This window comes from Pipistrellus kuhlii, unplaced genomic scaffold (genome assembly GCF_014108245.1).
Source record: "Pipistrellus kuhlii isolate mPipKuh1 unplaced genomic scaffold, mPipKuh1.p scaffold_m20_p_5, whole genome shotgun sequence".
Classification (NCBI taxonomy): Eukaryota; Metazoa; Chordata; class Mammalia; order Chiroptera; family Vespertilionidae; genus Pipistrellus; species Pipistrellus kuhlii.
In genome coordinates, this window is record NW_023425551.1 from 29,555,718 (window position 1) to 29,581,639 (window position 25,922).

Sequence of the window (25,922 nt, forward strand, 5' to 3'; positions counted from 1 at the left end):
GCCCAATGGTGGAACAACTGGTCACTAACCACCATGGGGCAGATGGTCAACGAAGGAGCTGCCCCTTGGTGGGCAGTGTGTTCTCACAAGGGGAGTGCCACTTAGCCAGAAGTCGGGCTCACGGCTGGCGAGTGCAGCAATGTTGGTAGGAGCCTCTCCCACCTCCATGGCAGCACGAAGGATGTCCGACTGCCAGCTTAGCCCCACTCTCCATGGGAAGTGGGCCTAAACCGTCAGTTGGACATTTCCTGAGGGCTCCCAGACTGCAAGAGGGCGCAGGTCAGGCTGAGGGACCCCCCCTGCAAGTGCACACATTTCATACAGTGGACCTCTAGTTAAAATAATAGCCTTGGCAGGTATGTTCAGTGGTGACAGCTTCAGCCCAATTCTCAGTTAAGGGCACAGAGCTGGGTTGCAGGTTTTATCCCAAGGTACGTGCAGGAGGCAACCAATTGATGTGTCTCTCTTATATTGATATCTCTGTCTCTTTCTTTCCCCCTCCCTTCTTTCCTTCTTCCCTTCCACTCTTTCTAAAAAAAATATCCTGGGGTGAGGATTAATAACAACAACTAATAATGACAATGGTGATGATAATAATTTGAGGCAGAAAGTTCAAGGCCAAGTTAATTTTACTACTTTTTTATCTTTATTCTTTTTAATGAATAAAGTACTATATGCGTGTTGTGTGTGTGTTTGCAGGGGGTGAGGGGGAGGGGGAATCAAACAACCCAGATGTGTATATAGCATAAAAGCATCCATTTTCATTTAGTCTTTTCAATCCCATTTCCTGGAGGCAACAACCACTTAACAGTAGGGCATGTATTCTTCCAGAAATTTCTGTCACTTTTGATCATTTGACAAACACATAAGGACTAGAGCCATGGAAGTCAATTAGCATATTCCCTCCTTATTGGCTGTGGGTGCCGCCATCTTTGAGACCACATGAGGGTCAATTAGCATATTCCCTTTTTATTAGATAGGAGTGCCTACTATGCTCTGGACAGTGTACTAGTTAGGAGCTGGGACCAGTGGTGAACAAACAAATCTAGATATTTATGAATGTATTTATCTGTCATATATATTGGCAAAAATGAGATCATGTTTTTATTAAATAATATCTACTTTTCCATATTAGTCTGTAGAAAGAAATATATACGTAAATAAATATTTATGGTTTTTAACAGCTGCGTAGTAGGTCATTGTATGGCCATATCAAAATGTAGACAACCTGCATATGCTGTTTTAAAACCAAGCAGCATCCCTCCGCTTGAGGAATAGAGAGCAGCCGCCTTCCCGTGCCCTGAGCAGAACCCGGCCGGCCGTCTGGCGGGAGGCTCTGGGGCCTGTGCCCTGCACAGGGATGGAGAGACTGCGGCCCACAGGAGGCAGGCTGAGCACCAGGAGCAGCGTGCCTGCCGAGGACCCAGATGTGGTGCCCAGCTGGCCAGTGCCATCACTGAGCTCACACCCAATCCCTCTGGTCCCGAGACTTCAGCCACCGCAGTTTTCACCACACACCGCAGCCCTGGCCACCTTGTCTCCAGCATCCACTTCGGCAATAAATTCTGTAGGCTATTGGTTAAATAGGAGAAGGAAAAAATAAACTTGAGGTCATGAAAAATGCACACACATATGTGTGTGTGGTGGAGAGGGTTATTTATGGATTGATTTTAGAGAGAGAGGAAAGGAGTGAGAGTGAGAAATCAATTTGTTGTTCCACTTACTTATGCATTCATTGGTTGATTCTTATAAGTGTCCTGAGCCAGTATCGAACCTGTAACATTTGTGTATTGGGACATCACTCTAACCAACTGAGCTACCCAGTCAGGGCTGTGTTTTCTTAAAAGCAGTCATTTTTTCTCCTGGGCCCAGTGGTTTAGTTGGTTGGAGCATCATCCTGTACAACAAAAGGTTTGGGGTTCGATTCCCAGTTAGGGCATAAACCTGCATTGCAGCTTTGATTCCCAATTGGAGTGTGGACAGGAGGCAACTGAATGATGTTTCTCTCTCTCTTCCTCTCTCTCTAAAATCAATAAAATCGTGTCCTCTGGGCATAAAAAAAACACACACACAACTAGTCATTTTTTCATGCCTGTCTCTGGGGCAGAGTGGGTGTGATTGGTGTGTGTGTGTGTGTGTGTGTGTGTGTGTACATGTGTATATGTGTAAATGCACATGCCAGAGCTTACAGGGGTTGGGGTCAGCAAGGATGATGTTGCAAGCAGTTAGAAATACCAAGAAGCCCTTGCCTGACACTCCTCCCCTCCGTCCCCAGTCTCCTCTCTGGAGCTGCTCATCTTCACACCCAAGTTCAACGCCCCCTCCCCGGGCACCTCTCAGGCTGGGGTGCAGCTAGCTAGAGGCCCGGGCTGCGGGACCTCCCGGCAGATCCTGAGCCTCGCGGTGGAGGTAACCTTGCAGCCCAATTGGTCGGTGGTGGCCGTTTCTGGGGAATGAAGGAGGTTTCTGTTTTAAGAAATAAAGTGACTCCTCGCCGGCTGTTGATTCACTGCCCGCAGGGAGCGGTGAGAGCCGAGGCTTCCGAGCCCGTGGAGTGACATTTGCATACCCGTCCACTTCCTGCTCCGGAGCCGGTTCGGCCGCTTACCTGGGCGGCGGCGGCGGCGGCGGCGAGAGCAGCAGGTGAGGCCGGGCGGAGCGCGACCACCTGCGGCCGGGCTGCCGGCGCTGCCAGGTGAGTGATCAGACGGGTGTCCTGCCCAGCTGGCTCCTTCCCCCGACCCCTCCCCAAAGCCCGCGTCCTCCGGCCCTGGAACTGGGCCTCCCTCCCCCGCCTCCCTCTCCCCATCTCCCCACCTTCCACTGGTTTGGGGGGAAATGACAGCTCCGCCGGGCCAGGGGGGTGGGTTGGGGGTGGGTTAGGGGTAGGTTAGCCTTGCAGGCCGGGCCGGGAAACGGAGTCTGCGGGCAGAGGCACTCACACGGGCGGTTCGAAGCTGCCCGAGCCCCATGTGTGGGGAGCACGTCGTGTCCCCACAAGTTGCGATGGAGCATGCAAGCCCCCCTTCCTCCCTCCGAGGAGAGCGGGGCAGGCGGAGGCTCCGTCCTTGGCTTCCAGCCCCGGGAGGCAGGCGTCTGTGGCAGAGGTGGGAGGGGAGCGCCCGAGGGCTCGGGAGCCCTGTGGCAGGCAGGGGGGACGGGAACACTCCATTCTGGGGCCTGAGATGCAGCTCAGCCCCGTGCTGGCTCCGGGCCGCCCCCCAGCCCCTCTCCCCCGCCCTCCTCCCCTCTAACAGCCCAGGCGTCTGCTGGCCCTGCATCCAGCCTGCAGGGGGAAAACAGCAGGAAATGCTATTACTTTATCTGAGAAGGTAATCAAGCTCCACCAGTCTTTTAAGTGTAAGACGGTCTCTTAGAATAAGGGGTTATTTTTTTTTTTTAATGAGCGGGGGGCGGGGGGGAGAGAAAAAGAAAGAAAATAATGAATAATAACAAAAAGAGGACAAAAAAAAATTTGGTTCCAAGTTCTCCTCCATGTCTTGCTGGTTCTGAGTCTTGGGCAATTCACTTCGGTCTCCCCAGGCCTGGATTTCTTCATCAATAAAATGTGTGGGGCTGAGGGGTGGTGGTGGTGGTGGTGGTGGTGGTGGTGGTGGCGAACGAGCATGATTTTGTCTAAATTCCTTTCTAATAAAATAAAACTAGGGTAATGGGAATCCCACCGGGGAGCCGTGATGGGTGGTCTTGTTTACGGCTTCTTCAAATCTATTAATTTTTACCTCCTGCTGCTGGACGGTTCGTCCCTGGAGTAAAAGGATGTTCCTTAATCCTTTCCGACCCCCTGGCCCCCCATGATACTATCAGATACCTCCTCGGTGCTCGGGATCCTTCCCCACAAGCTGCTTTTATTTCTGTGTCCTTCCTCTGCTCTCAAGGCAAGAGGTAATAAACCCGTGGTCTGGGGTGTAAGGCTTTGAGAAAGCTGGGGCGGTCACAGGGCTCCGCGGGAGGGCTGCCTGGAATCGAGGCAGCCATAGAAGAAAGCAGGGGATTTCTGGAATTAGTTCATATCCCACGCGGGTGACGCAGGAAGAGCTGCCCTGAACACGAGCCCAGAGGGGAGGCGGGCCGGAAAGCTGGCAGCGGGGCCTGGCTCCCAGGGCTGCTGCGTTGCTGGGAACCCCTCCCGGGCAGGCCAGTCACTGTGTGGGGGGGCCCCTCCTGGGAGCAGAAAGGAAGCTGCTAAGCACATCCTGATACCATGTAAGGGTGATGACTCCGATGGGACCCACAGAATCCTCACCCTTTTCCAAACCACTCCTTCTTGTTGTCGTTACTGTTTCTTTTGGGCAGCGATTCTGTCAGACCAGTTCTGACAGGCCGTGGCGGACTGGGATGGCTGACTCAGGGCTTCTGGTGTTGCTCAACCGTTTCTGTGGAATCTCCAGTCCCCGGTACAGTCCTCGTCGTGCTTTTAAATGGCTCTCCCTGTCCCCCTGGGAGGAGAGGTCGGGAAATGCAAGAAGTTCCCCTTGTGACCAGGGACTGATTTTATTTTCAGTGATGCTCTGTTATCTGAAATCAGGCTAACTGTTGTTCGGCCGCCAGCCTCGTTTTGATCCAGGGAGACCACCCACAGCTATTCTTAATCCAGGGTTGCAGCTCCAAGGCACTGGCGGAGCTGGACCATGCGGCCCTTCTGCTCATTGCGTGGGGCGGGCGGGCAGACTAGAAGGGAAGTCTGGGCGGTGAACCAGCTGGTCCAGGAAAAGGCTCCCAACTCAGGGACACTCACTTCTGGAGGGTGCAAAGCCTGCTTCTTTCAGGATTAAGGAGTTGGTGACTTTAAAATGCCTTAAAAATAAAAGGACCCCTGGCCAAGGTGGCTCTGTTGGTTGGAGCTTCGTCCTGTGCACCAAAAGGTGGAGGCGGTTCTGGTCAGGGCACATACCTGGGTGTGTGTGGCAGGCAGCCAATGGTATTTCTCTCTCTCTTTCCCTCTCTTTCTCCCTCTCTCTCCCCCTACCTCTCTCTTAAATCAATTTTAAAATAAATAAAAATGAGAAATTAAATTCAGTGAAAATAAAAGGAAGAGAAGGCAGTCCTGTTTGCAGGCTTTCTTTAGCAGGCACTCGGAAAGATAGTGTAGGTGGGTAGTTTGTCTAGATGAAAGCGAGGTGTTTTTACACATCGTAGAATCGAGATCTCAGAAATATCTTGAATTCACATCATTTTTCTGCTGCGGGCAATGTTAGATTGGCCTTTAAAAACATGACATGAACTGGAGACAACTGATGCAGCCAAGGGCACCAATGAGGTGCTTGACGCTTGAAATTCCTTTCGGATCCCATGAAATGACCCCTCATGGTTGATCACATTTCTTTATCAAAACAACCCTGCAGTCTCCAGTGCAAAGGCATCTGAGGATCCGAACCAAGAAGCCCCCACCGGGGACCTCTCTCATTTCTTCCCCAGGAATTGTCACCGAGTCATTTTTAGTTCCTGAAACCCAGGCTGTCCTTTCTCCCTCTGACATTCTTTGTGTCTCTGGCCCAGCAGGCCTCCTGCTCCACCACATGTGCTTCTGTGTCCGAGTGCTCCGCTTGCTCCGTGTGGAGCACGTGTGTGTGTGTGTGTGTGTGTGTGTGTGTGTGCGCGCGCGCGCGCAGATGTGGGCGCAGACCTTCCAGGAGACCAGAAGTTATAAACTGGCCAGGGGAGGTGAGTGAGCTCTCATCCCCTGTGACCCATTGAGCTGTGCCAGTTTGGCTGGGTTCCCTGACAAGGCAGCTGGAATCAAGCTATTTGGGACTGAGGAGGCCCCAGCCTACGTGTCTCCCTCCAATTCTCAGACCCGGCCGGCTGGGGTCTCAGCAGCTCCTTCGTGAAGGAAACTCAGCTCTTCTCCCGTCGCGGTTTTCCTGTGCTCAGGTTTCAGTTGTTTTCCCTTCTTCCCCTCCCAGGGTCAACAGGGCTCCTTCAGTCCCTGAATTCGCTCCCCCCTCTGTGATGTCTGCTCAAACTCTGCCTGGCTTACCAGCTGACCTCTAACACTTACCTGGATTCGCTCTTTCCTTTCCTTCCAACTGCCACTTCTCACACCCACAAATACATAAAAATCGCAAGTTAAATGTCTCCTACAGCCCTGGCTGGTTTGGCTCAATGGATAGAGCGTCTGCCTTCGGACTGAAGGGTCCCAGGTTCAGTTCTAGCCGGGGGGGCACATGTCTGGGTTTCGAGCTTGATCCCCAGTAGGGGACATGCAGAAGGTAGCCAATCGATGATTCTTTCTCATCGTTAATGTTTCTGTCTCTCTCTCCCTTCCTCTCTAAAATCGATAAAATATATATTTTTTTAAATGTCTCCTACACCAACAGAGGTTACCTTTTTACAAATGTCCTTCAAGGTTTCTCCACTTTCCTTGTTTCTCTCTCTTCTCTTCTGTTCTCCTTCCTTCCTTCCCATCCCTTCCTCTTTCTCTCCTGATTTTTCCCATCTGCCCCTTCTTCTTCACTCTGGGACCTGGAGTGAATTAAAAACCACAAATGTGCTGAAACCAGTTTGGCTCAGTGGATAGAGCGTCAGCTGCGGACAGAAGGGTCCTGGGTTCGATTCCGGTCAAGGGCATGTATATTGGCTGCGGACACATCCCCGGTAAGGGGGTGTGCAGGAGGCAGCTAGTCGATGTTTCTCTCTCATCGATGTTTCTAGCTCTCTATCTCTCTCCCTTCCTCTCTGTAAAAAAAAAAAAAAAATCAATAATCAATAAAAAAAAATCACAAGTGTGCATGCAGGTAGAGAAGTCTTCTTATCTGAAACAAGCAAACAAACAAACAAACACCCCCTGGGCTGTTTCGAGGTTGTTCTCTAAATGTTTAACGCCAGGGTCCAACGTGGCATAGGCAGCCCATGCCCAGCAGCCCCTCGCCTCCCTGTCTGACAGCTCAGGGGAGTTCCAGAGCCGACTTCTTCAATCAGGCCTGGTCACACTGCACTGCCCTCAGCCCGACGCTGAGTCGTCCTGCGCAGGGTCTGGACAAGGGCCAGCGAATGTTCCCTGGTCTCCAGGGCTCACCACTGCCTCTAATCCTCTGGCAAACCAAGTGGAAGAACTGTTCTGTCTGGGAAATTCTGCAAGTAAACTTGGACGTATTTATTCACTGGAATTTGTCCCTGAGCCAAACAGTTCACTCTAAACCGACTGACTTCCACTAAGCAAGCCGATGTCATGAAAGTTTGCATGCATTTGGACAGTAAACAAAGAACATCAACGAGTTTATTTATTTTTTTTTTATTAAATCCATGACTTTTAGACATAAAAAGACTACTCCCTTGGGAAGGAAGGAAGACCTGGAGTGTCTGTAATTAAAAGTATTTGCAACTGGATCCGAGGATCCTCCTCGCAATACATGTATGTATTTATTTTTAAAGTCCACCTGAAATATTCATGCTCTTTGTGACCCTATTGTTGACCCAAAAGAGTGCTTTAAAAAAAAAATCCGAGCAGCTGGTGAACAGCCGCAGGCCTTGATGGTGTGGAGCTGGTGATGTGGTTTATTAATTACCCAGGCAGCTCGCTGCTGCCCTTCCTCTGTGTCTGGCTCTGCTATTTGTCTTCTTCCGGGGACATAACACCTTCATTAAATCCCATCCGTCCTTGCCTCGTAGGCATTCCCAGGAAGATGCCCCCTCTCCGGCTGCCTCACCATTTATCACCACCCTTTGTTTGTGCTCTGTCAACCAGTTTCCAATTTATTTTGAATTCAGTTTATGATTAAAATTTAATGAGATCCAATCAAGTGCTTTTCTCCAATCAAGATGCCCGTGCAGCCTCATCCATACCCTCTATTGTCACGGCCAGAAGGAAAGCCAGCCCAGATTTGCAGCCTGGCGATTCATTGATGGATACAGGTGAATGGATACACGGGTATCCATTCACCTGTATCCATCCACACCTCCTCACCTTCAAGGTGAGTGGTGCTAAACCAGGTCCATTTCAGAGGCGCCCCTGCCCCCTTCGCCCCACCCAATAGCTGCACAAACTAATGCTTCCAAATGAGAACATGGGTAAGTGCACAGGCTCTGCTGCTGAACTGCTTGCATTGGAATCCTTTCTCTGCTGCTTGCTGGCCATGTGACCTTAGGAAAGTCACTTAACCTCCTTGGGCCTCAGTTTCCCCATCTGTAAAATGGGGCTGACTATAGCGCCTACCAAATAGGGTGGCTGTGAGGGTGAAATAAGTCAATACGTGTAAAACACTAGTAAATGTATTTGGTGCATAGTAAATATCCAATGAAGAGAAGCAATTATGACTAACAAAGCATAAGGTTTCTTAAAGTATATCCTTTAGTGAGGTGTGTATTTTGATTTAACAGCCTAGTACTGTGGTCGTTGGCCCCTTGAGTGTGGCTTTTCTACAAAATACCATGGCCTGGGCAAATCTGTTTTGAGGAAGTGGCGTTAGAAGAAGTTTAAATTTTAAACATTTGGCTCTCAAAAGAAATTTCAATTGTTGTACTGTTGATATATTTGGCTCTGTTGACTAATGAGTTTGTCAACCACTGGCCTAGTCTATATCAGAGTTTGGTAAACTACAACCCACAGGCCAAAAGTGGCCCATAGTCCTTTATGTACTAACTGAAGTCTCACTAAAAATTGTTTTCATATTTTCAGAGGGCTGTTTGAAAACAAACCAACCCCCAAAGGCAGAGTATGAGACATATATGGTCCACAAAGCATGAACTGTGTACATCTGGACACTAAGAGAAAAGCCCCAATCTATGTGACTTCAATGGGAAGAGTTAGGAGATGTATTAATATAGGCTGAATTCAGCTTTGACTAGGAAAGCTACTCGATGGGTCCCTGTCTATGGCATAGGATGGCAAAGTGATACCAAGTACACTGCCCATAATCCAACAACTTGTTTTAAGGACCAAGGGAGATATGTATCAAATGTGCCCAAAATATACATTAATTAAAAAAGATTTGTCTCCATACATCATGTTTATATGCTACTAGTAGCTCATTGCTTCCACAGGAGCCATGCTGCTTCCATGGGAGGTGGGCTTGCCATCTCCTCTCTGGGCCTGTGCTCGGCCGTGGAGACTGCAGGCCGGCACCCCTGTCCCCCAGAGGCCTCGGCTGATCTGTGCCCGCTGTCCAGAGGCCCTCTGTGGGGCCCAGGTAGAATGGTTACCTTGCTGCCATGGCAACAAAGCAAGCATTCCGCCAGGCTGCTCACGTTGCCCACTCTCAGTGGCCACCCCCCAGGACTGGGGGATTCTGGGGAGGCTGAGGAAACTGGGTGCCGCCATCTTTGTGACAGAGTGACAGTTAATTTGCATAATACCCTTTCATTAGATAGGATTGCCAATGCACATCATATGTACTGGCCAGTCAGTCGGGTAGTCAGACAATTGGACTGAAGGTCACTTAGCTTTTTATATATAGAGAGAGTGTTAGCATCCAGGTATAAAACCAGTGAACACAGTGTAGAAATAATAATTTTGCCAAAACCGGTTTGGCTCAGTGGATAGAGCGTCGGCCTGCGACTGAAGGGTCCCAGGTTCGATTCTGGTCAGGGGAATGTACCTGGGTTGCGGGCACATCCCCAGTGGGTGGTGTGCAGGAGGCAGCTGATCGGTGATTCTCTCTCATCGGTGTTTCTGACTCTCTGTCCCTCTCTCTTCTTCTCTGTTAAAAAATCAATAAAATATATTTTTTAAAAATAATAATTTTCCTAAGGTCCATGTGACCTTAGGAAAGTCACTACACCTCCTCGTGCCTCAGTTTCCCCATCCGTAAAATGTGGCTGGCAACAGTACCTATCAAACAGGGTGGCTGTGAACGTGTTGTAAAAATAATAACAAAATGACTTTTTATTTTTTGAGAGCTTGAGACGGTCCAGGCCCTGCAGTCAGCACTTTGTTTACATTTTCTTCTAACCTCACAAACGCCTAGGGAGCAGGTGTTGCTCGTTTCCCCAGAAACAGAGGAGAAGAATGAGGCCCAGAGAAGTTAAGCAATTTTCTCAAGTTCACACGTCTAACCATGCAGCTGGCAGAGGAATACTTTCAACCTAGGGGGGTTGACTCTGGGGCCTGTGCGCTGACATACACATATTTCCCCGCATTCTAGAACCATGTGTTGACTCAGGGCAAGCCCATCTGGAAGACAGCAGGCGCGGTTAACTGTGAATGTGCACGGCTTGTTTCCCACACGGGCCAGGCGAGGGCTGGTGGGCATGCCGAAAGGGAGTGGGAGGATGCGAGGAAAGAAGCTTTTCGATGAACTGTGAGAGCAGAAAGTTCGTGTTGTGAGGACTAAGAGGCTCCATTTCAAGAGATGAATATAATTTAAGTCAGGGTGTCCTGAAAGGGAAAATGAGTGCTGGGAACAGACATCAGGAGTTGGAGGCTGCTCAGTGGGTTTGAAAGAATGGGTGAGGGAGAGGGAGGGAGGGAGGGAGGGAATGGAAAATTCTATGACAGCGACACCAGGGAGCATTGTCACATGGGATGTTAAATCGGCTGCCATCTGGGGTAAGATCTTATCTGCAGATCCAGGGCAGAGGAGCAGAATTAAGAGGAGGGTCCCAAGTCCAAGGCCGAAAGGAAGCCACAGAGAGAGACCTGGGCAGAGAAAATGGGCAGAGGGATTTGTAGAAAAGTGGGGTCAGAATCCAAGCGTTAGCACCACAGCTCACAGCCCAAAGAGCAGTGGGTTCCCGAGGAGGAAAATAGTGTCTCTCGGGTCAGCTCAGAGAGAGTCAGAACCACACAGCTGTTTCAGCCCAGCTGTGTGTGCTTGGGACTGGCCTGCGTCCCTAGCTTGTGCCCACCCCATCCCCACCTGGGACAAGCTCTCCCTCTCCTGGGTGGTCTCAGCACAGCCTCATTCCCACCGGTTCTAATCTCTGTGAACATCAGAATCACTAGTAGAGCTTCTTTTTTCTCTCTGTCTCTTTTTTAATCCTTTAAGTAGATGCATAGACACTCAGTACAAAATTTAAAAGGTATGAAATGCTCTGAAAAGCAAGACCCCCTCCGGCCCCTGCTCCCAGCCATCCAGGTCCTTTACTAAAGCGACCACCGTGCGGGATTCTGACAGGGCAGTGTGCGCACACACAGCTCAGAGGGTGCAAAGGGGAGCGTGCTCTGCCTCCTGCTCTTCGCCTTTTTAACTCCACAGTAAATCTTGGGAGACAGTTCCACACCAGTTCGCACAGCCCTTTCTCGGTCTTTTTGAAAAGACACAGTGTTCATTGTACGGCTGGACCACAGTGTAAAACATCAGGCCCTTTTTGGGCATGTGGCTTGCTTCTGCTCTTTGCTATATTGCCTGTCCTCACGGCCGCTCCATTCCATAGGACTTCATTTCACCTATCCCCGGAGAGGAAATTCTTAGAAGTGAAATGACTAGGTCAAAGGGCAGCTGGTGACTGCCAAATTGTACAGGTTACACTCCCCGTGGCAAAGTATGAAAGAACCTTTTCCCCAGCGGGACTCCAACAAAAATACACAGGAGCCCCGGCCCCAACTCGGCATCTGTGGGTGTGGGGCCGGGGCCCCTGTGCTGTTGCTCAGAAAGAGGATCTGAGCAGGAAGCCCCCTTGGGCTCCTGCCCACCCCCAGCCTCTCCCTTCCCGAAGGGATTTGCCGCGGTGAGGCAAGCGTGACCTCCAGGCCCGACAGGCTCAGCGTCTCCCAGGCTTCAGAGCTCGGCATTCGTGTCGGGGTGATGCCAGCAGGGGAGCTCACGGGGTCCTGACTGGCAGGTCTCCTGTCCCCCACTGTAATCCAAGTGTCACCCTTGTTAGCTGGGGACTGGAGCACAGGCCTTGCTTGGTTACAACCATGTGGACATCATATGGAGACATTTTGGAATAAAACAGGGAGAAATGGAAATGGTTAGAAGTGGCGATGTAACTGAGGGATTTTTTTTTTTTTAATATGTAGTCTTTTTATAATATTGACATTAAGACCAACAAATAAAACTACCAAGAGCTGGAACCACAACACAACCCATTTCCCCGCCAGGGTCCTCTGATGTGGCATTTTTGTGTAATTGTTCTGTCTGTCACCCTCAGGAGGGTCCAGGGCTGGGAGGCACCCACCTGGTAGGTGCAGGCCTGCCCCACCCTCTGCTGTTCTGGGCGAAGCTCTGAGGAGACGTGACTAGACCAGCTGCCTTGCCGTCACATATTCCTGCCAAGCTGGGCGGTGGAATCACCTTTATTCTGTAAGAACTATTGTGATCAACTCTGCCCATGGGTGGACCTCTTCGGCATGGCCCAGGCCCACCTTGGGGCCTGACACTGAGTGGACACTTAATAAAATAGTAGAGAGAGAGAAAGCGAGGAAGTGGGAAGGGTACCCATGTGGTATAATTTAACAAACCCTGGGGACTTGGCACACCCAATACCCCCTGCTACCTCTCACGGAGCCTGACATTCTCAATTTTCCTGATGCTGCCAGCTTGATGGGTCTGTCACCTCTTCAAAACAGGCATCCATCATTGATGCACTCAACAAATATTTACTGAGCACCTACTGTGTGTCAGGTACAGTTCTAGGTACTGAGACTATAGCTGTGAATAGAGCAGTCAAAAAATTACACTTTTGCCCGAGCTGGTTTGGCTCAATGGATAGAGCATCAGCCTGCGGACTGAGGGGTCTCAGGTTCGATTCCAGCCAAGGCCCCATGCCTGGGTTGTGGGCTTCATCCCCAGCGGGGGGCATGCAGGAGGCAGCCAAGCCATGATTCTCTCTTATCATTGATGTTTCTATCTCTCTCTCCCTCTCTCTTCCTCTCTAAAATCAATAAAATATATATATATTTAAATCACACTTTTAAAGTGTGAACTTTAAATTTTTTGGGGGGTGACAAACAAAGAATGTATGAGACATTTGTATTTATAATACACATCTTGTAGTATCTACAATGAGGATAACTGCTAGAGAGGACAGAACAGCAGGGAGGAGAGTGAAAGAGGCAGGTGAAGAATTCAGAGAGGACAGCCAGGGAGGCCTCCCTAAGAGTGACAGCCGAGGAAGGACCTGAGAGGAGAGGAGGGAAGCCATGCAGGCAGGTGGGAGAGAGTGTTCTGAGAAGCAGGAACAGGCGCAAAGGCCCTGGGGTAGGGCCTTTGGTTTCCTGTTACTCATTTTTTTCTCTTGATCTGGATCACAAGGCAGGGAGATGTGTTATATGTCTCTAGAAATGATTCTGAGTATCTTTTGCTCCATGCCCATTTGTACTCTTGAATAGACATTACCTATTGTAAATAATAATAATAATAATAATTCAGTGTATGCCTACGGAGGACACCCAGCTTAGAGTTGGTCACGTAGCAGGTTTCACTAATTATTTGCTGTTTGGATATTTGATAGGAATATGTTTAAAATATCAAGGTCCTTTTTTTAAAGGTTTGTTAATCCCATAGTTTTACTTGACAAGAATCGAACCCGGGACCCTTCAGTCCAAAGGCCAAGGCTCTATCCACTGAGCCAAACCTGTTAAGGCCATTCCAGACCAGTTTTAACTGTAGAATTCCCACCATAAGCTGGGCCTCAGGTTCCCAGTTCTGTGAGGTGTCGGCACCTGTCACCTTTTTTTTACTGGCTCCCTCCCGCTCCCCAACAGCTCCTCCCCTAGAAGAGCAGAATCCACGGCTTTTGTTGTTGTTTAGGGAAGCACTTGTGAGGTTTTCACACATGAAAACCCAGGGGTATCGTCCACCATGGTATGAAGTGTGGGTGATGAGAGAGAACCGAGTTGCAAGAAAGGGTTGACAGACTCCTGTCCTCTTGCTGGTTGGCTCACCCGATGCCTCTGTGCCATCCATTCGGCTGTGCGCCCACAGGTGCCAGCAGGAGGTCACACAGCACTCAGCCAGCCCTTCAGAACACATGTGTGTTTCCTGACCCGCCGAAGAGCACATTGGATGGCCCCTCCAGTTTCATAGGAACATTGTAAGAAAGGAAGGAAAACTAGCTGAGATGTGTGTGGTTTGGGGAGGTCCCTAATCCATGTGGACAGTGATGAGGTTTCTTCTCTGCAGAGTCCTAGAGAGCAGCCTGGAACGGGGACAGGAGGGAACGGGGAAACTGAGGCAGGAGGGAGGGCCGGGCCAGAATGAGAGGCGGACATTTTCGGCTGAGCCAGAGAACAGGTCAGAGGTTGTTGGCAGCAGATGGGTGCGTTTGTTGCCAAGTGCGGGCGCAGAAAGGTGCCCGGTGCATTTGGCACTCGGCGGAGATGCTGGCCGGGGCGTCTTCCCGCAGGCGGGGAAGATCCGTGCGGGGGAAGGTGCCGGCCCACCGCTGCTCCGAGGGGGGCATTTGAAAGTGCATGCCGTCTTGTTGCCATGCAGTTGGACACAGGGCTCCGGAAAAGGCAGATTCCTGTTTTTCAACATTTGGTTTAGAACAATGGCCGGTGCACAGCGTGGTTGTAGGCACGGTGAGCCCTCAGTGAACGTTTACAGTTGAAATGATCCTCGGATTCAAAATAGGAATTTCAAAGCCCACCCCGGTCGGCAGCACCCCTTTCTCTGCATGGTGTTCGAGGTTCCCCCTGTGCAAGGCCTGCACCCAGCAAACCGCTGAGATTGGTTGTTTTTCTTTCTCCTTCCCTCCCACTACCCCTGCTCTGGAGCCACCTACAGACCTCCTGTCACTCCCCCTCTCCCTCATCCCCTGGAGCCTAGGCATGGGGGAGGTCTCATCTCAGCCAGTAAGGGGGGAGGGGGGCCTAATTGTCTTTCTCCTTCCGTCACATTGATGAAGAGCTCAGTTTCTCCAGGTCAAACCTGTGTCCCCTGGGCTGTGGGCTGCGTGGCCCGTGGGCTGAAGGCTAGTTTAGCCAACTCTGGCCGGCCCGGCACAGCCCAGGTCATAGTGACATCCACTGGCTTCCAGGCAGGCACAGGGCCCCAGGAAAGTAAATCCGCTCAATAGCCCAAGTGGAAAATGTCACTATGACCTTTCTGTCAGTGCTTTTAAATACGGGCTTTTAAAAAATTATTTTTTTTTTTTTATTGTTCGGCAATAAAACCTCTCCCTCTCACATCTCTTCCCAGCTTCGTTCCACAGGGTAGCAGTGTCCTGTGATCCCTCCTCACGTTTTACACATCCGCAGGCGCCCACGGGGCGGCCGCACCGGGTTCAGTTCTCCTTCGTCGGTCCTTGGCCTTTGATGTTCCTCTGTGCCTCCCCCTGGTGCCGTCTGCCACATAACGGTCCCCTCACATGCGTGGAATCGCCTTCCAGATAAAAATATCCTAATGAGTGCGAGCGCCCTGGGCTGCAGGATCAGTAAACAGCTCCCTGGGCCCGGGGCCCTGCCAGCACAGTCGGTGTCACACCACCGTTAATCTAAGCCATCCCCTCCGCGGCGAGGTCCCTTAAGGCCACAAAGGAGGCATTCCAAAAAAAGGATCCGTCTCCTTAGGCGGCGGCCTGTTTTCTCTCGTTTCAGAAACTACCATGAGCCGAAGCATTCCCGTGGAGGTTGATGAATCAGAGCCGTACCCAAGTTCGTTACTGAACCCCATCCCAGAGTATTCCCTGCAAGAGGGATCAGAACCCCTTGATCCCAACGTGAGGCACATGGCACCCAACGGCTCGTCTGCACCCCAAACCCCTCCCCGTTCCTCCGAAGACTTTTCTCAGGATCCCCCTCTCCTGCAGCTGGCAAACCACCGGCGGCCCGTGTCCCGGCACATGGCCTGCCTGCGCACCAAAGTCCTGGAGGAGAGCGAGGACAGCTTCTGGAGGAGACACGCGGACCCGGGCGGAGACCTGCGCTCGGACCCCTCCGCGGCCGGTGAAGCTGTGGTTGGTGCCGTCTCTCCAGAGCACCACCGGTTTTCGTTTAGGGAAAAGCGAAATCAATGGCTGGGATCTGCGCTCTCAGCAGCTTCTCCCGACACTGGCCACGGCTCAGGCAAGTCGGACCGACATTCACCCAATGCCTCAGCAGACTCCTCAGGCAGCAGCCAAGAGATGGTGCAGCGGCCCCGGCCCCACAGGCACCGAGCGGCCCCAGACCTGCCCACCATAGACACGGGGTACAATTCCCAGCCCCAGGACGTCCTGGGCATCAGGCAGCTGGAGAGGCCCCTGCCCCTCACTTCCATGTGCGACCCCCGGGACCTCCCCGGGCCTCTCCGGTCCAGGGAGTACCGTCCGTGTGAACCTCAGAGGCACCCGGCCTGTGCGCAGATGCTGCCTCCCCACCTTTCCCCGCGTGCTCCGTGGAACCATCAGCACCAGCGCCCGGGAGGGCCCGTTCACCAGGTGCCATGTAAGTGAGCTTTCCCTCCTCTGGACATTCTGGGCTGGGCCACAAAGTAAATGGGGATCCCAGGTCAGTGCCCCGTGACCACAGATCAGCAGACAGGTCGGGCAGGATGTAGGAGGGCATTTTGCTTCCCGTAGGGCTGTGTGTGTGTGTGGTGGGATATTCAAGAGGCTTTGAAAGAATGCTTTATCTTAGCCCAAAACCTGTCCCACTTGGAAGCGGCTTCTCTCGGTACCTTTTAGGACAGAAAAGATTTCTCTGTGCAGTTAATTTAACTGAAACCGGCCTAGAGGCAGGAGAGGAACTAATGGGCTTCTACAAAATGTACTTGTTGCCCTAATTCTTGGGCATCCGGATTCTTCCTTCTCTGCATGCTTCCTACCCATCTTAGATTTGGCAGAGAAAGGGGCCTTTAGTTAAAAACAAACAAACAAACAAACAAACAAAAAAACCCAGAATGTGCCAGAATGTCACTGAGACTCTGGATTCATGCCATTACATGGAGATCAAATTGCTCCTGTGATTCTGCTGCTTGAATCCCTTTGGTGGCCTGAGCCATCTGCCTCTGCCCTACCTTCTCGCCACACCCCAGGACACAGTCCCTGACCTGTCTGGCTGTTTCACATCCCAAGTATTTGCCTGTGCTCTTCGCTCTGTCCAGGATGTTCTTTCCCTTCTTGTGATGTGACCCAGCTCTATTCTTCTTCCTTTTCTTTCACAGCTTTATTCAGATCTAATTTACATACTGTGAGCTCACCTTTTAAAGTGTACAATTCAATGAATTGTAGTCTATTTACAGAGTTATATGACCATCACCATGTACATCTCTTAAGACTTCGCTCAAGTGTTCCCTCTGCAAACCTCCCTAGATCAGTCCCTCTTTCAGGCTCTCTGTTGCCTTTGTTTCTGCCTGTCAGGGCCCTAATAACCAGTCTCTCTCTCTCTCTCTCTCTCTCTCTCTCGCTCTCGCTCTCGCTCTCGCTCTCGCTCTTTCCAAAATGCAAGCTTTTTCACATCAATAAAGATGTATTTTCAGTCTATAATTCCCCAGCATTTAGCACAGTGACTAGCATATCCTAGATTCTCAATAAGTTATCTCTGAACAAGTGAATGAGTGAATAATATGTATCAGTGCAGTAAGCATCTCTGAAAGTGACAAAATGTCAGACTGAGATGGAAAGTTCATCAAAAGCCTTGGTATTAAATCTCCACCAAGGCCACTGGAAATAAAGATAGGGCTTAACGGATCAAACACGGGGCTCTGAGATACAATACTTTTCTTAGCAAATAAACACTGTACAAAAGGAGATTCCAGTGAAACAAGAAGAGGCTGTCCAAAGGCCTGGCACCTAGCTTTAAAGTAAATCGTAGCAGTAATTACAAATGCTGTAACCAATCCGAGTCCATGTATGATGCATGTACACTTAGTAAAGGTTCCTAGAGTGAATGGAACAATACAGCAATTAATGATATTTTTTAAAGGAAGGAAGTAGAGGAATTTGACTTAGGAGAAGCAGGTGAGTGTGAACAGGAGTTTCGGAATAAGGCCGGGAGATGTGAAAAGAGCAGGGCTTGAGGAGGAAGAGCCTCTGAGGCCTAAAACTGAGGCCCAGGGGGTTGGATGTTGGGAAGTCACCTGACCAGGAGCCTTGGCCACCACTGCCTACTCTGAGAGCCCAGTCATCGGATGAGTGTGGTGGCTGGGGTTCCTCAAGTAAGAGAAATTGACTTCGACAGGGTCAGGGTTGCATTTATTTCCCAGTGATTTCCAAGTTTAAAGGGAATACTTTGTGAGAATAATACCACAAACTACTTTTTAAAAAAACATTTATTATCTGCATGTAAAGATCATTTTTCTGATCATGACAGTAATATTTATTCACTCTCAAAATGGAAATAGGCCCGAAAATTTAGTTCATATCTCCATCACCCACATATAATTCCTCGCTGGGTTCTTTTGACATATTTACTTCCGTTTCTTTTTTCTTTGTTTACACATTCGATATAAACTCAAACTAGTTTCCATTGACATTTAGTGCACTACTTTTAACATCATTTTAAAATGCTGCGTAACATTTCATCAGCTGGCTCTACCAAATGGTTTTGTTCTCCATTGTTGGGCATTTTAAATAGCTTCCAGTTTTTTTATCCAGTAATCAGTGACACGACAAACATGATGTACGTTAAGTTGTTATATGCGTTTCTCGCAAATTCCTTAGTTTAATGTGTAGATGTGTGAATACATCGTCCAGGGCTTTGGGATACTAAGCCCCAAGCAGGTGCTTTTATCTACTAACCGGACATGATGATAGACAAAGAAAGCATTGATTTATTATCATATAAGGGTTCCAGAAAGATCTTCCTAGTTGAAAGCATTTTTCCTGTTGAAGCCTAAAGTGGCGCCATAAGCAATCCCGTCTTCGGAGGTGAGCATTGCCCGCTCTGCACAGGCTCTTTGAAAACACAGACCCTCCTGCCTGGGAACACTTTTAGCCTCCGGTACCTCGTGACCTGATTTCTTTCACAGTTCCCTTCCCTTTGCTTTCTGCATTATTTCTTCCTATTGAAGGGGAGGGAGGGAGGGGACCCTGAGGACCCTGGGGGTGAAGAGAGGTGATGAAAGGCAGAGAGGAGAGAATTTGGACAGGAAAGGGGAATAATTCACAGAAAATATACCAACGGCCGATGAGCATATGCAACCAAGCTTACCACTGCTAAGTTTAGGGAAAGTTTAAATGTGCAAAAATGTTACAGATACCTTTTCCTAATTAGGCGTACAAAATTCAAAAACCTCGACCACCATCCAGGGTTAGTGGGTTTTGGAGAAGGGAACACTCCCACCTGCTCTTGGTAGGAGTGTCATTGGTACAATGTTCCAGAAGGCAGTCCCGCGATTTAACAAAAGTTAAATGTGCTTCCTCTCGGGCCCAGCAGTCTCACCGTGGGAACCTACAGAAGCACTGAGCAAGCAGGTAAAAATGCATACTCAAGGCTGTTGCATGAGAGTAAAAATAAAAATGAAAATGCCTATCAATAAGGGGAATATGAGTAATCTGTGTCAAACATACAGTGGATTAGGAGGCTCCTATTACAGAGTAATAAACACATTCTGACATTAAAAAAAAAAAAGACTAAGTGGAAAAGCATGCAGTGTAGATTCTATACATGTTTTTTTGTTTGTTTGTTTGTTTGTTTTTTAACTGTATGTGTTTAAAAACTACATACTAAAAAATCTGGTCCCAGCCGTAAATAGTGATCATGGGAGAAGGGAATAGGGAATAACGAAGAGAGGGGGAGATTTCCCTTCCAACTTCATGTACTTTTGTTACATTTGTTATAGCAAGTGTTCCTTTTATAATGACCAATAAGTAAAAGAGAGAAAAGAGAAAAGTGAGGCGAAATGAGAGTGTGCAGACAGGCTCACCCTGATTCACCCGGCATAGGCCTTGAGTCATGGGGAAGAGGGTCAGGGTTAGGTCCTTTTTGTCAAGGATGCCCAGGGTGTAGGGTTTTTCCTTGGGGTAATGCAAACCCAGGATAGTTTATGGGACCCCCCAATAGCCAGGGCTTCCCGCCAGGTGGCTGTGAGGGTTACATGAGATGATGTATGAAAGATACTAGGAACGATGCTTATGGCAAAGCCCTGAATAACTAGCAGCTCAGTTACTGTTATTATTTAAATTAAAATCCTGCAGCACAGCTCTGCAGAGAGCCCCTCGACTTCCAGATCCCCTTTGCTGGCACAGATTTTAAGCATTCGAAGCATGTGTGCAATGCTTAGTTTCATGTTGGGCTGTAACTGCACTTAATTGCCAGCAAAACCACTTCAAAGGAACTGTTCACCTAAGGGATGCTTGTGCAGTCGGAAACCATGGCTACGTGGCTCTGTTCGGCTTTAGAAGAGCATTGCTTCCTCCTCCGTTAATGAAAATATAAATAAATAATGACTGCCACGCAAATGGCATATCTTAGCCTTTGCAAGTTAAAGCAAAAATGGCTACCGGTCTTCCCTTTTATGTTTAAAAGAAAAAAAAAAAGTTTTCAAAGCAAGTGGAGAAATGGAAGTAAGCCTCTCTCCACCCCTCCCCGCCCGTCTTTGGAGATGGCGGCCTGAGAATCCTTCCAGGGAAGGTCACCAGAATAGAGATCATGACTGTGCAATCACATGAAACCCATAATGCAAATAAAGTAGAAAAAAAGAGAATGTATTAAATCTAAAGAGGCTTTATTTTACTATAAAATTCTTGCTTTCCCTACCAAGGAGATTGAGTAAGATAAAACTGTGGACACATACCTACTATTGCTCATGTGGGCCCCCCAAAACGTGATGATTTTTGCATGTCAGAATGCACGCAGCCACAAAAGTAAGGAGAAGACAAACTGGATGGAAGAAATGATCACGAAAGGAGCTGTCCTCCAGGAGCCACAGCTGCTCGTAGCTGTGCGCGTTCCTGTGGCAGTTTATGTTGGCTCTTTTGCTTCCCGGCTAACCTGCATTATATCACGATGTTTTTGACAACTTGAAAATCAGATTTTGCTTTCTCCCTCAGAAACTCTTCTAATCCATGCTTAATAAGGAAGAAAAATGTGGAATGCTTTGTCTGATAAGCGGAAAACCTCATTAGTATTTGGCTTAAAAAGTCCAAGCGGTAGAAACCCAGGAAGGTGAAGACCGTGTGTCCTCAGACCAAGAGGGTCATACGATGGACAAATAACCCACCATTCTGGGCCCCCGTTTATGACTGTAGGGTTTGCAGCGTGTATTGTGATTAAGACTGCGTCAGGATCGAGGCGTTGCCATGCTAACAAATCATTTGTCTGTCACACCACCCACCACCTGCTATTCTTCATCTCCCACGGAATAAACTCTCTTGGTGAAATTTCAGACGGGGGAAGGAGAGGGGAGTTAGTGGGGGAGATATTTTGGGGCAGTAATTCTTAAGTCTACCATGTAGGTGGCTGCCAACTTGCACACCTCTCCTCACACACTAACAAGTGTGGGTTTGTGTTTCAAAACAGACACCTACAGACACACAGATTTTCTTTCTCGCGCTCTACTTGGTTTGAGCTACTTAAGGGAACTGTATCCCATTGTCTAGCCATAGAAGATCAATAAATATTTGTCAAATGAACGAAAAGAAACCTGCTCCCTACTTCCCGGGGAGAGGAGAGAGACCTCAGCATGAGAGAGCCCCTGTGACATCAAACCTTGATAAGGACATCTCTAATTGTCTCACGGGAGAGGGGCGGAATGGAGGGAGGTCCTTGGGATTTGGAATCAGAACTTGTCCATTCACTTATTAATTTATTCTACGAATATTTGCCAAGTACACCGCTAGGCACTGAGTGTACATGGGTAACTATAACACATGGGCTTGTCTTTCACAGTCTACTGGGCAGATAAATAGAAATCAGCAAATAAAGTAAGTGTCAGTGCTATGAAGGAAATAACCAGGTGTTAGGAGAGACGTTAATAGACAGGGTGGCCAGGAGGAGGATTTTTTTTTTTTTTTTTTTTTTTTTTTTTTTTTTGAGAAGGACACATTTGAGTTGAAACCTAAAGGATGAAAAGGTCAAGGAGTAGGAGCTTGCTAAGTACCCAAAGCAGGGCTGCAGTGGCGTGAGCAGGGAGAGACTTGATATGCTAGACAGTGATGGGTGCAAGGGCCATCGAAAAGAATTTGGATTTAATTCTAAGTTAAACTTCATTAGGAAAACAGAAAATTGAACTCTGTAATCCTGAACAGAGAACTTAGAACAGTGCTTGGCATGTTCTCAAGTACTCAATAAATGTTAGCCGTTGTTATGTATAGGGTACCCACCTAAACTAGTAAGCCTCCGTCAAAATAGTAAAGCAGTATTATCACAATTTGAGCAATGGAAGATATTCATCTGTCTACTAAGCACAGTTTTTATTTAGCAACTTTCCTACACAACCAGCCAAATGCCAGACAGAACCAAATTCCACTGACAAGAGAGAAAGCTTATATTTGCTGTTTCTCTCTGGTATTCATTATTTCTTTGTTTTAAATAATCAAAGGACAGCATGAAAGACTGTTCTGTCAGTACCCTAATTTAAAAACTAGATGAGGTGGATCATTTTGTCTGCTCACATGAACCAATTTAAGTTTCTACTGTAGGTGGCCATTTCAGAAATGAAAGTTACAGCTAATCAAACACTTAGACCACATGCCTTGGTGATTTTAATGATAAGATTTGTTGCTATGAGACAAAAACGTGTTGTGCGGGAAATAATCTGTTAGAGATCATATGACCTGGATTCAAAGGCTTTTGATTAACAGCACTAACATCCGCCTTCTGGAAAAGAAACAAGCCCTATGATTAGAGCTGGGTAGTCCTTTTAAAGCAAATAAAACATTATTAGCTACTTACTAATGGATAGTGGAAGCAAACATTATTTCAAATATTTAAAATGGTCAAGGCCACCAACAAAATTTCTTTTTCTTTTTAATGTTTTTATTGATTTCAGAGAGGAAAGGAGAGGAAGAGAGAAATAGAAACATCAATGATGAGAGAGAATCATTGATTGGCTGCCTCCTGCACACCCCACACTGGGGATTGAGCCCACAACCTAGGCATGTGCCCTGACTAGGGAATCAAATCATGACCTCCTGGTTCATAGGTCAATGCTCAACCACTAATCCACACCAGCCTGGCAATTTTTCTTCTTTTTACTTTGTCTTTCTTTTTTCAACTTTCAGACACACACACACACACACACACACACACACAAAAAAAAAAAAAAAAAAAAAAAGACAGCTAATGACAGTGAAATAGGTCAGTGGCCACCAACCTTTCAGATCTCATGGACCACCAGTAGTCTGCAGACCAATAGTTGGTGACTGCTGATCTAGATTACCCAAGACATAGCAAGCAGAGTGTAAATGGCTCCTCTTTGAGTGTGTGTGTGTGTGTGTGTGTGTGTGTGTGTGGAATTGGCTTTGTAACTGCTCAGTCTTCATTCCTTTATTGAGCATCCCTTTGTGCCTGCACTGTGCTTGGAGACTTGATGGCAAACTGACATAGGCCATGCTCTCACAGGATGCTAGGAGGGGAGGCAGACAAGAAGTTGACAACAATGCTTACTTACACAAACACATGCTAAGTGCTATGGAGAAAGTAAAATGGGTGGGAGTAGGGTAGGGCAACTGGGTGAAGGGGTGATATCTGAGCCTCTGAGCCCTGAATGACAAGAAGTTGATCTGTAAAGCTTTAAGGCAAAAACATTCTAGGCAGAGAGGATGCCAACTCAAGGACCCAAAGGTGGGGACAAGTTTGGGATGTTCAAGACGAAGAAAGATGGCCACAGTGGTAGTTGGGGCTTGGTGAGCGTGTGAGAGCAGCATAGCAGATACGACCAAGAAGGACGGGGATCGGATTGTGCGGGGTGGATTTTAAGTGCAGTGGGATCTCTGGACAGCCTGGTTGTACCTACAGCTGGTTTTGTAAATGGTCCATGCATGCCAGATTCATCTACAAGCAGGACTGGCTTCTGCCTGGTGACGTGCTGGCAGGAGTACTTTTTCTAGCTGGGGGGAGGGGCAGCAGTCATGACCTCCCTGTAGGCCTAAAATTCCAACTGGCCACCTGGACCCCTGGAATTTATCTGACCTGCCCCAGGGAAGCTGCAAAAGCAAATCCTGCATAATGTATCTTGTCCTAGAACACAGGGGTCTCTGTAGTCCCATGTCCCCATTCTTAGAGATGCCCTCAAATCATGGTCTCCTTTATCAGCTGGAGGCTGGGGTAGACCCTTTAATCCTCTTCCTGTTTCTTAAGCCCCTAATGTCATGACCAGTCCTAGTTGTAGGGCAAAGGTTACAGTCAGGGCCAGGAGTCAACCTGGGTTGGAGGAAAATACTCACTTTTGCCAGAGGATACATGGCAGGAAGGACCTGCTAGTGTCACAGGTCAACACAGACAATACAGTAGATTGAATCCGGAGAATCTGATGACGAGTGACTGGCTTGGGCACATTTCCAGGGCCACACAGGCAAGTTGCCTGCATCCAGACAAACAACGTGTAGCCACACTAGTGAACACACACGTTGTTTGTCTTCTTTTCTGTATGTGAGGACATTATTCCCCTGAGTGTTCCCCTGGAAACTTGAATGGCTTCTGACTACCTACTGACCTAAGAATCCGATCATTCGCCACATTCTCACCCTCTACATTCTGGGTCCAGTTTACCATGACTGTTACTTGATTGCTTGCTTGCAAATTTGATTTCACTTTACGTCCCTGCATGTATCCTACCTGCAGTGGGAAAACTCGATTATTACTTTTATTATCAGAAAATGAATAAAGATAAATATTCATCTATTCTGAGAAACAGGTTCTTTCTTGCCCTATCTAGCTATGCCTCCGACCTCTTACGACGGCAGAGGTGGCAATGCATAGCTCCTAGGAGGCGTTCGTGGTTAATTTTGCAGGGTTACCCACTTACCTCTCTCCAGTTCCCTCAGGGGTTGGGCCCACCCCTAAGGCACATCCTCACCTCTCAGATTTCCCACACGTGAGCCTGGGCAGTTCCCTCAGAGCTTTCCTCTCTCCCCTGTACTGGGTTCCCTGCGTCCCTCTTCTGGCCTTCCGTGCTCTTCTCCCACCCGGACAGGCTGCCTTCTTCCCTTGAGACTTGCTGCTTCTAGGCTTGGCTGGGACCACTTTCTCCTAGGTTACACATTCACACAAGTCACTGCCAGCCCTGCTGTGCTGAGCCCTGCCCTCTTCTAACCGCCCTGGCCTCAAGTGCACGTAGGCTTTAGCACGAAACGACCAAGAAAGTTGGGTAGTGTTGCCAACTGGTTGGCTTGCTTCCCAGAGGTCTGAGCCAAATTTTCATTCATTCATTTATTTCTTGGTAAGAGAAAGTGATGTGTGTGTGTGTGTGTGTGTGTGTGTGTCCACTTGGGGAAAGAAAAAGAAAGAAAAGTGGTTCTTTATCTATTATGGGGACAATTTCTCCTGGCTGTGAGTTCTAGAAAGTTGGGGAATTGTGATAGGAATGGTGATGGGGGGAGGTTTTTCATGCTTGGGTTACCCTAAGTAACTTATTAAAATGGGGGCCTGGGTGGCGCTTTGCATTTTCCAACTAGAGCACCAGACTCATGATTCCACAGATGTTTTTATTTTGGAAAGCAAAACCACAATGACTCAATTTAATGAAAACTATGAAGTAAATGATTGTGGAGAAATATGACAAAACATTACAGAGGTGGTAACTGATACCTGGGACCCTCAGTTGGTATCAAGACAAACATTTGCACTGAGCTTACCTCTCATTCACATGAAGGCGCTCAAGTCAGTCTTTCCTGTTCTCTTGGCTGTTTTCTCCTACAGATGGCCAGGACTATCCTCGAGTAGCCTACCATCAAGTGATCCAACCGGCTCTACCTGGGCAGCCCCTGCATGGAGGCCCCCACCCTGTGCAGAAGATCATCCTGAACTATCCCAGCCCCTGGGACCAAGAAGAGGGGCCTGCACAAAGAGATGCGTCCTCCCCAGGGCCCCTGAGATATCAGTGAGTATTACGGAACCAACGTGCAGATAGTTTTGAAATGAAAAAGCATGCTGTCAGTGCAACCAAGGGTATAAAACTCTGTCGGCTTACTAACCAGGTCAGCGGCCACCCCAC

General features: G+C 48.5%; 1 protein-coding gene across 8 annotated transcripts in view; it reads left to right on the forward strand.

The window, feature by feature from the left end:
* The first annotated feature begins 221 nt into the window (after positions 1–221).
* Positions 222–25,922, forward strand: part of TRAF3IP2 (TRAF3 interacting protein 2) — a 43,522-nt gene continuing 17,821 nt past the window's right edge. For 2 of the 8 annotated variants that reach the window (XM_036413637.2, XM_036413638.2), the window contains exons 1-3: positions 3,754–3,903; positions 15,443–16,270; positions 25,628–25,808. In XM_036413637.2, coding sequence (XP_036269530.2) covers positions 3,813–3,903; positions 15,443–16,270; positions 25,628–25,808 — 1,100 coding nt within the window. In that variant the 5' untranslated portion in view covers positions 3,754–3,812. Of the gene's footprint in view, positions 233–1,690; positions 1,696–2,657; positions 2,686–3,744; positions 3,904–7,008; positions 7,014–15,415; positions 16,271–25,627; positions 25,809–25,922 lie in introns of those variants that run through there. The other 6 variants (XM_036413640.1, XM_036413641.1, XM_036413639.2 and 3 more) reach the window with 6 other exon arrangements.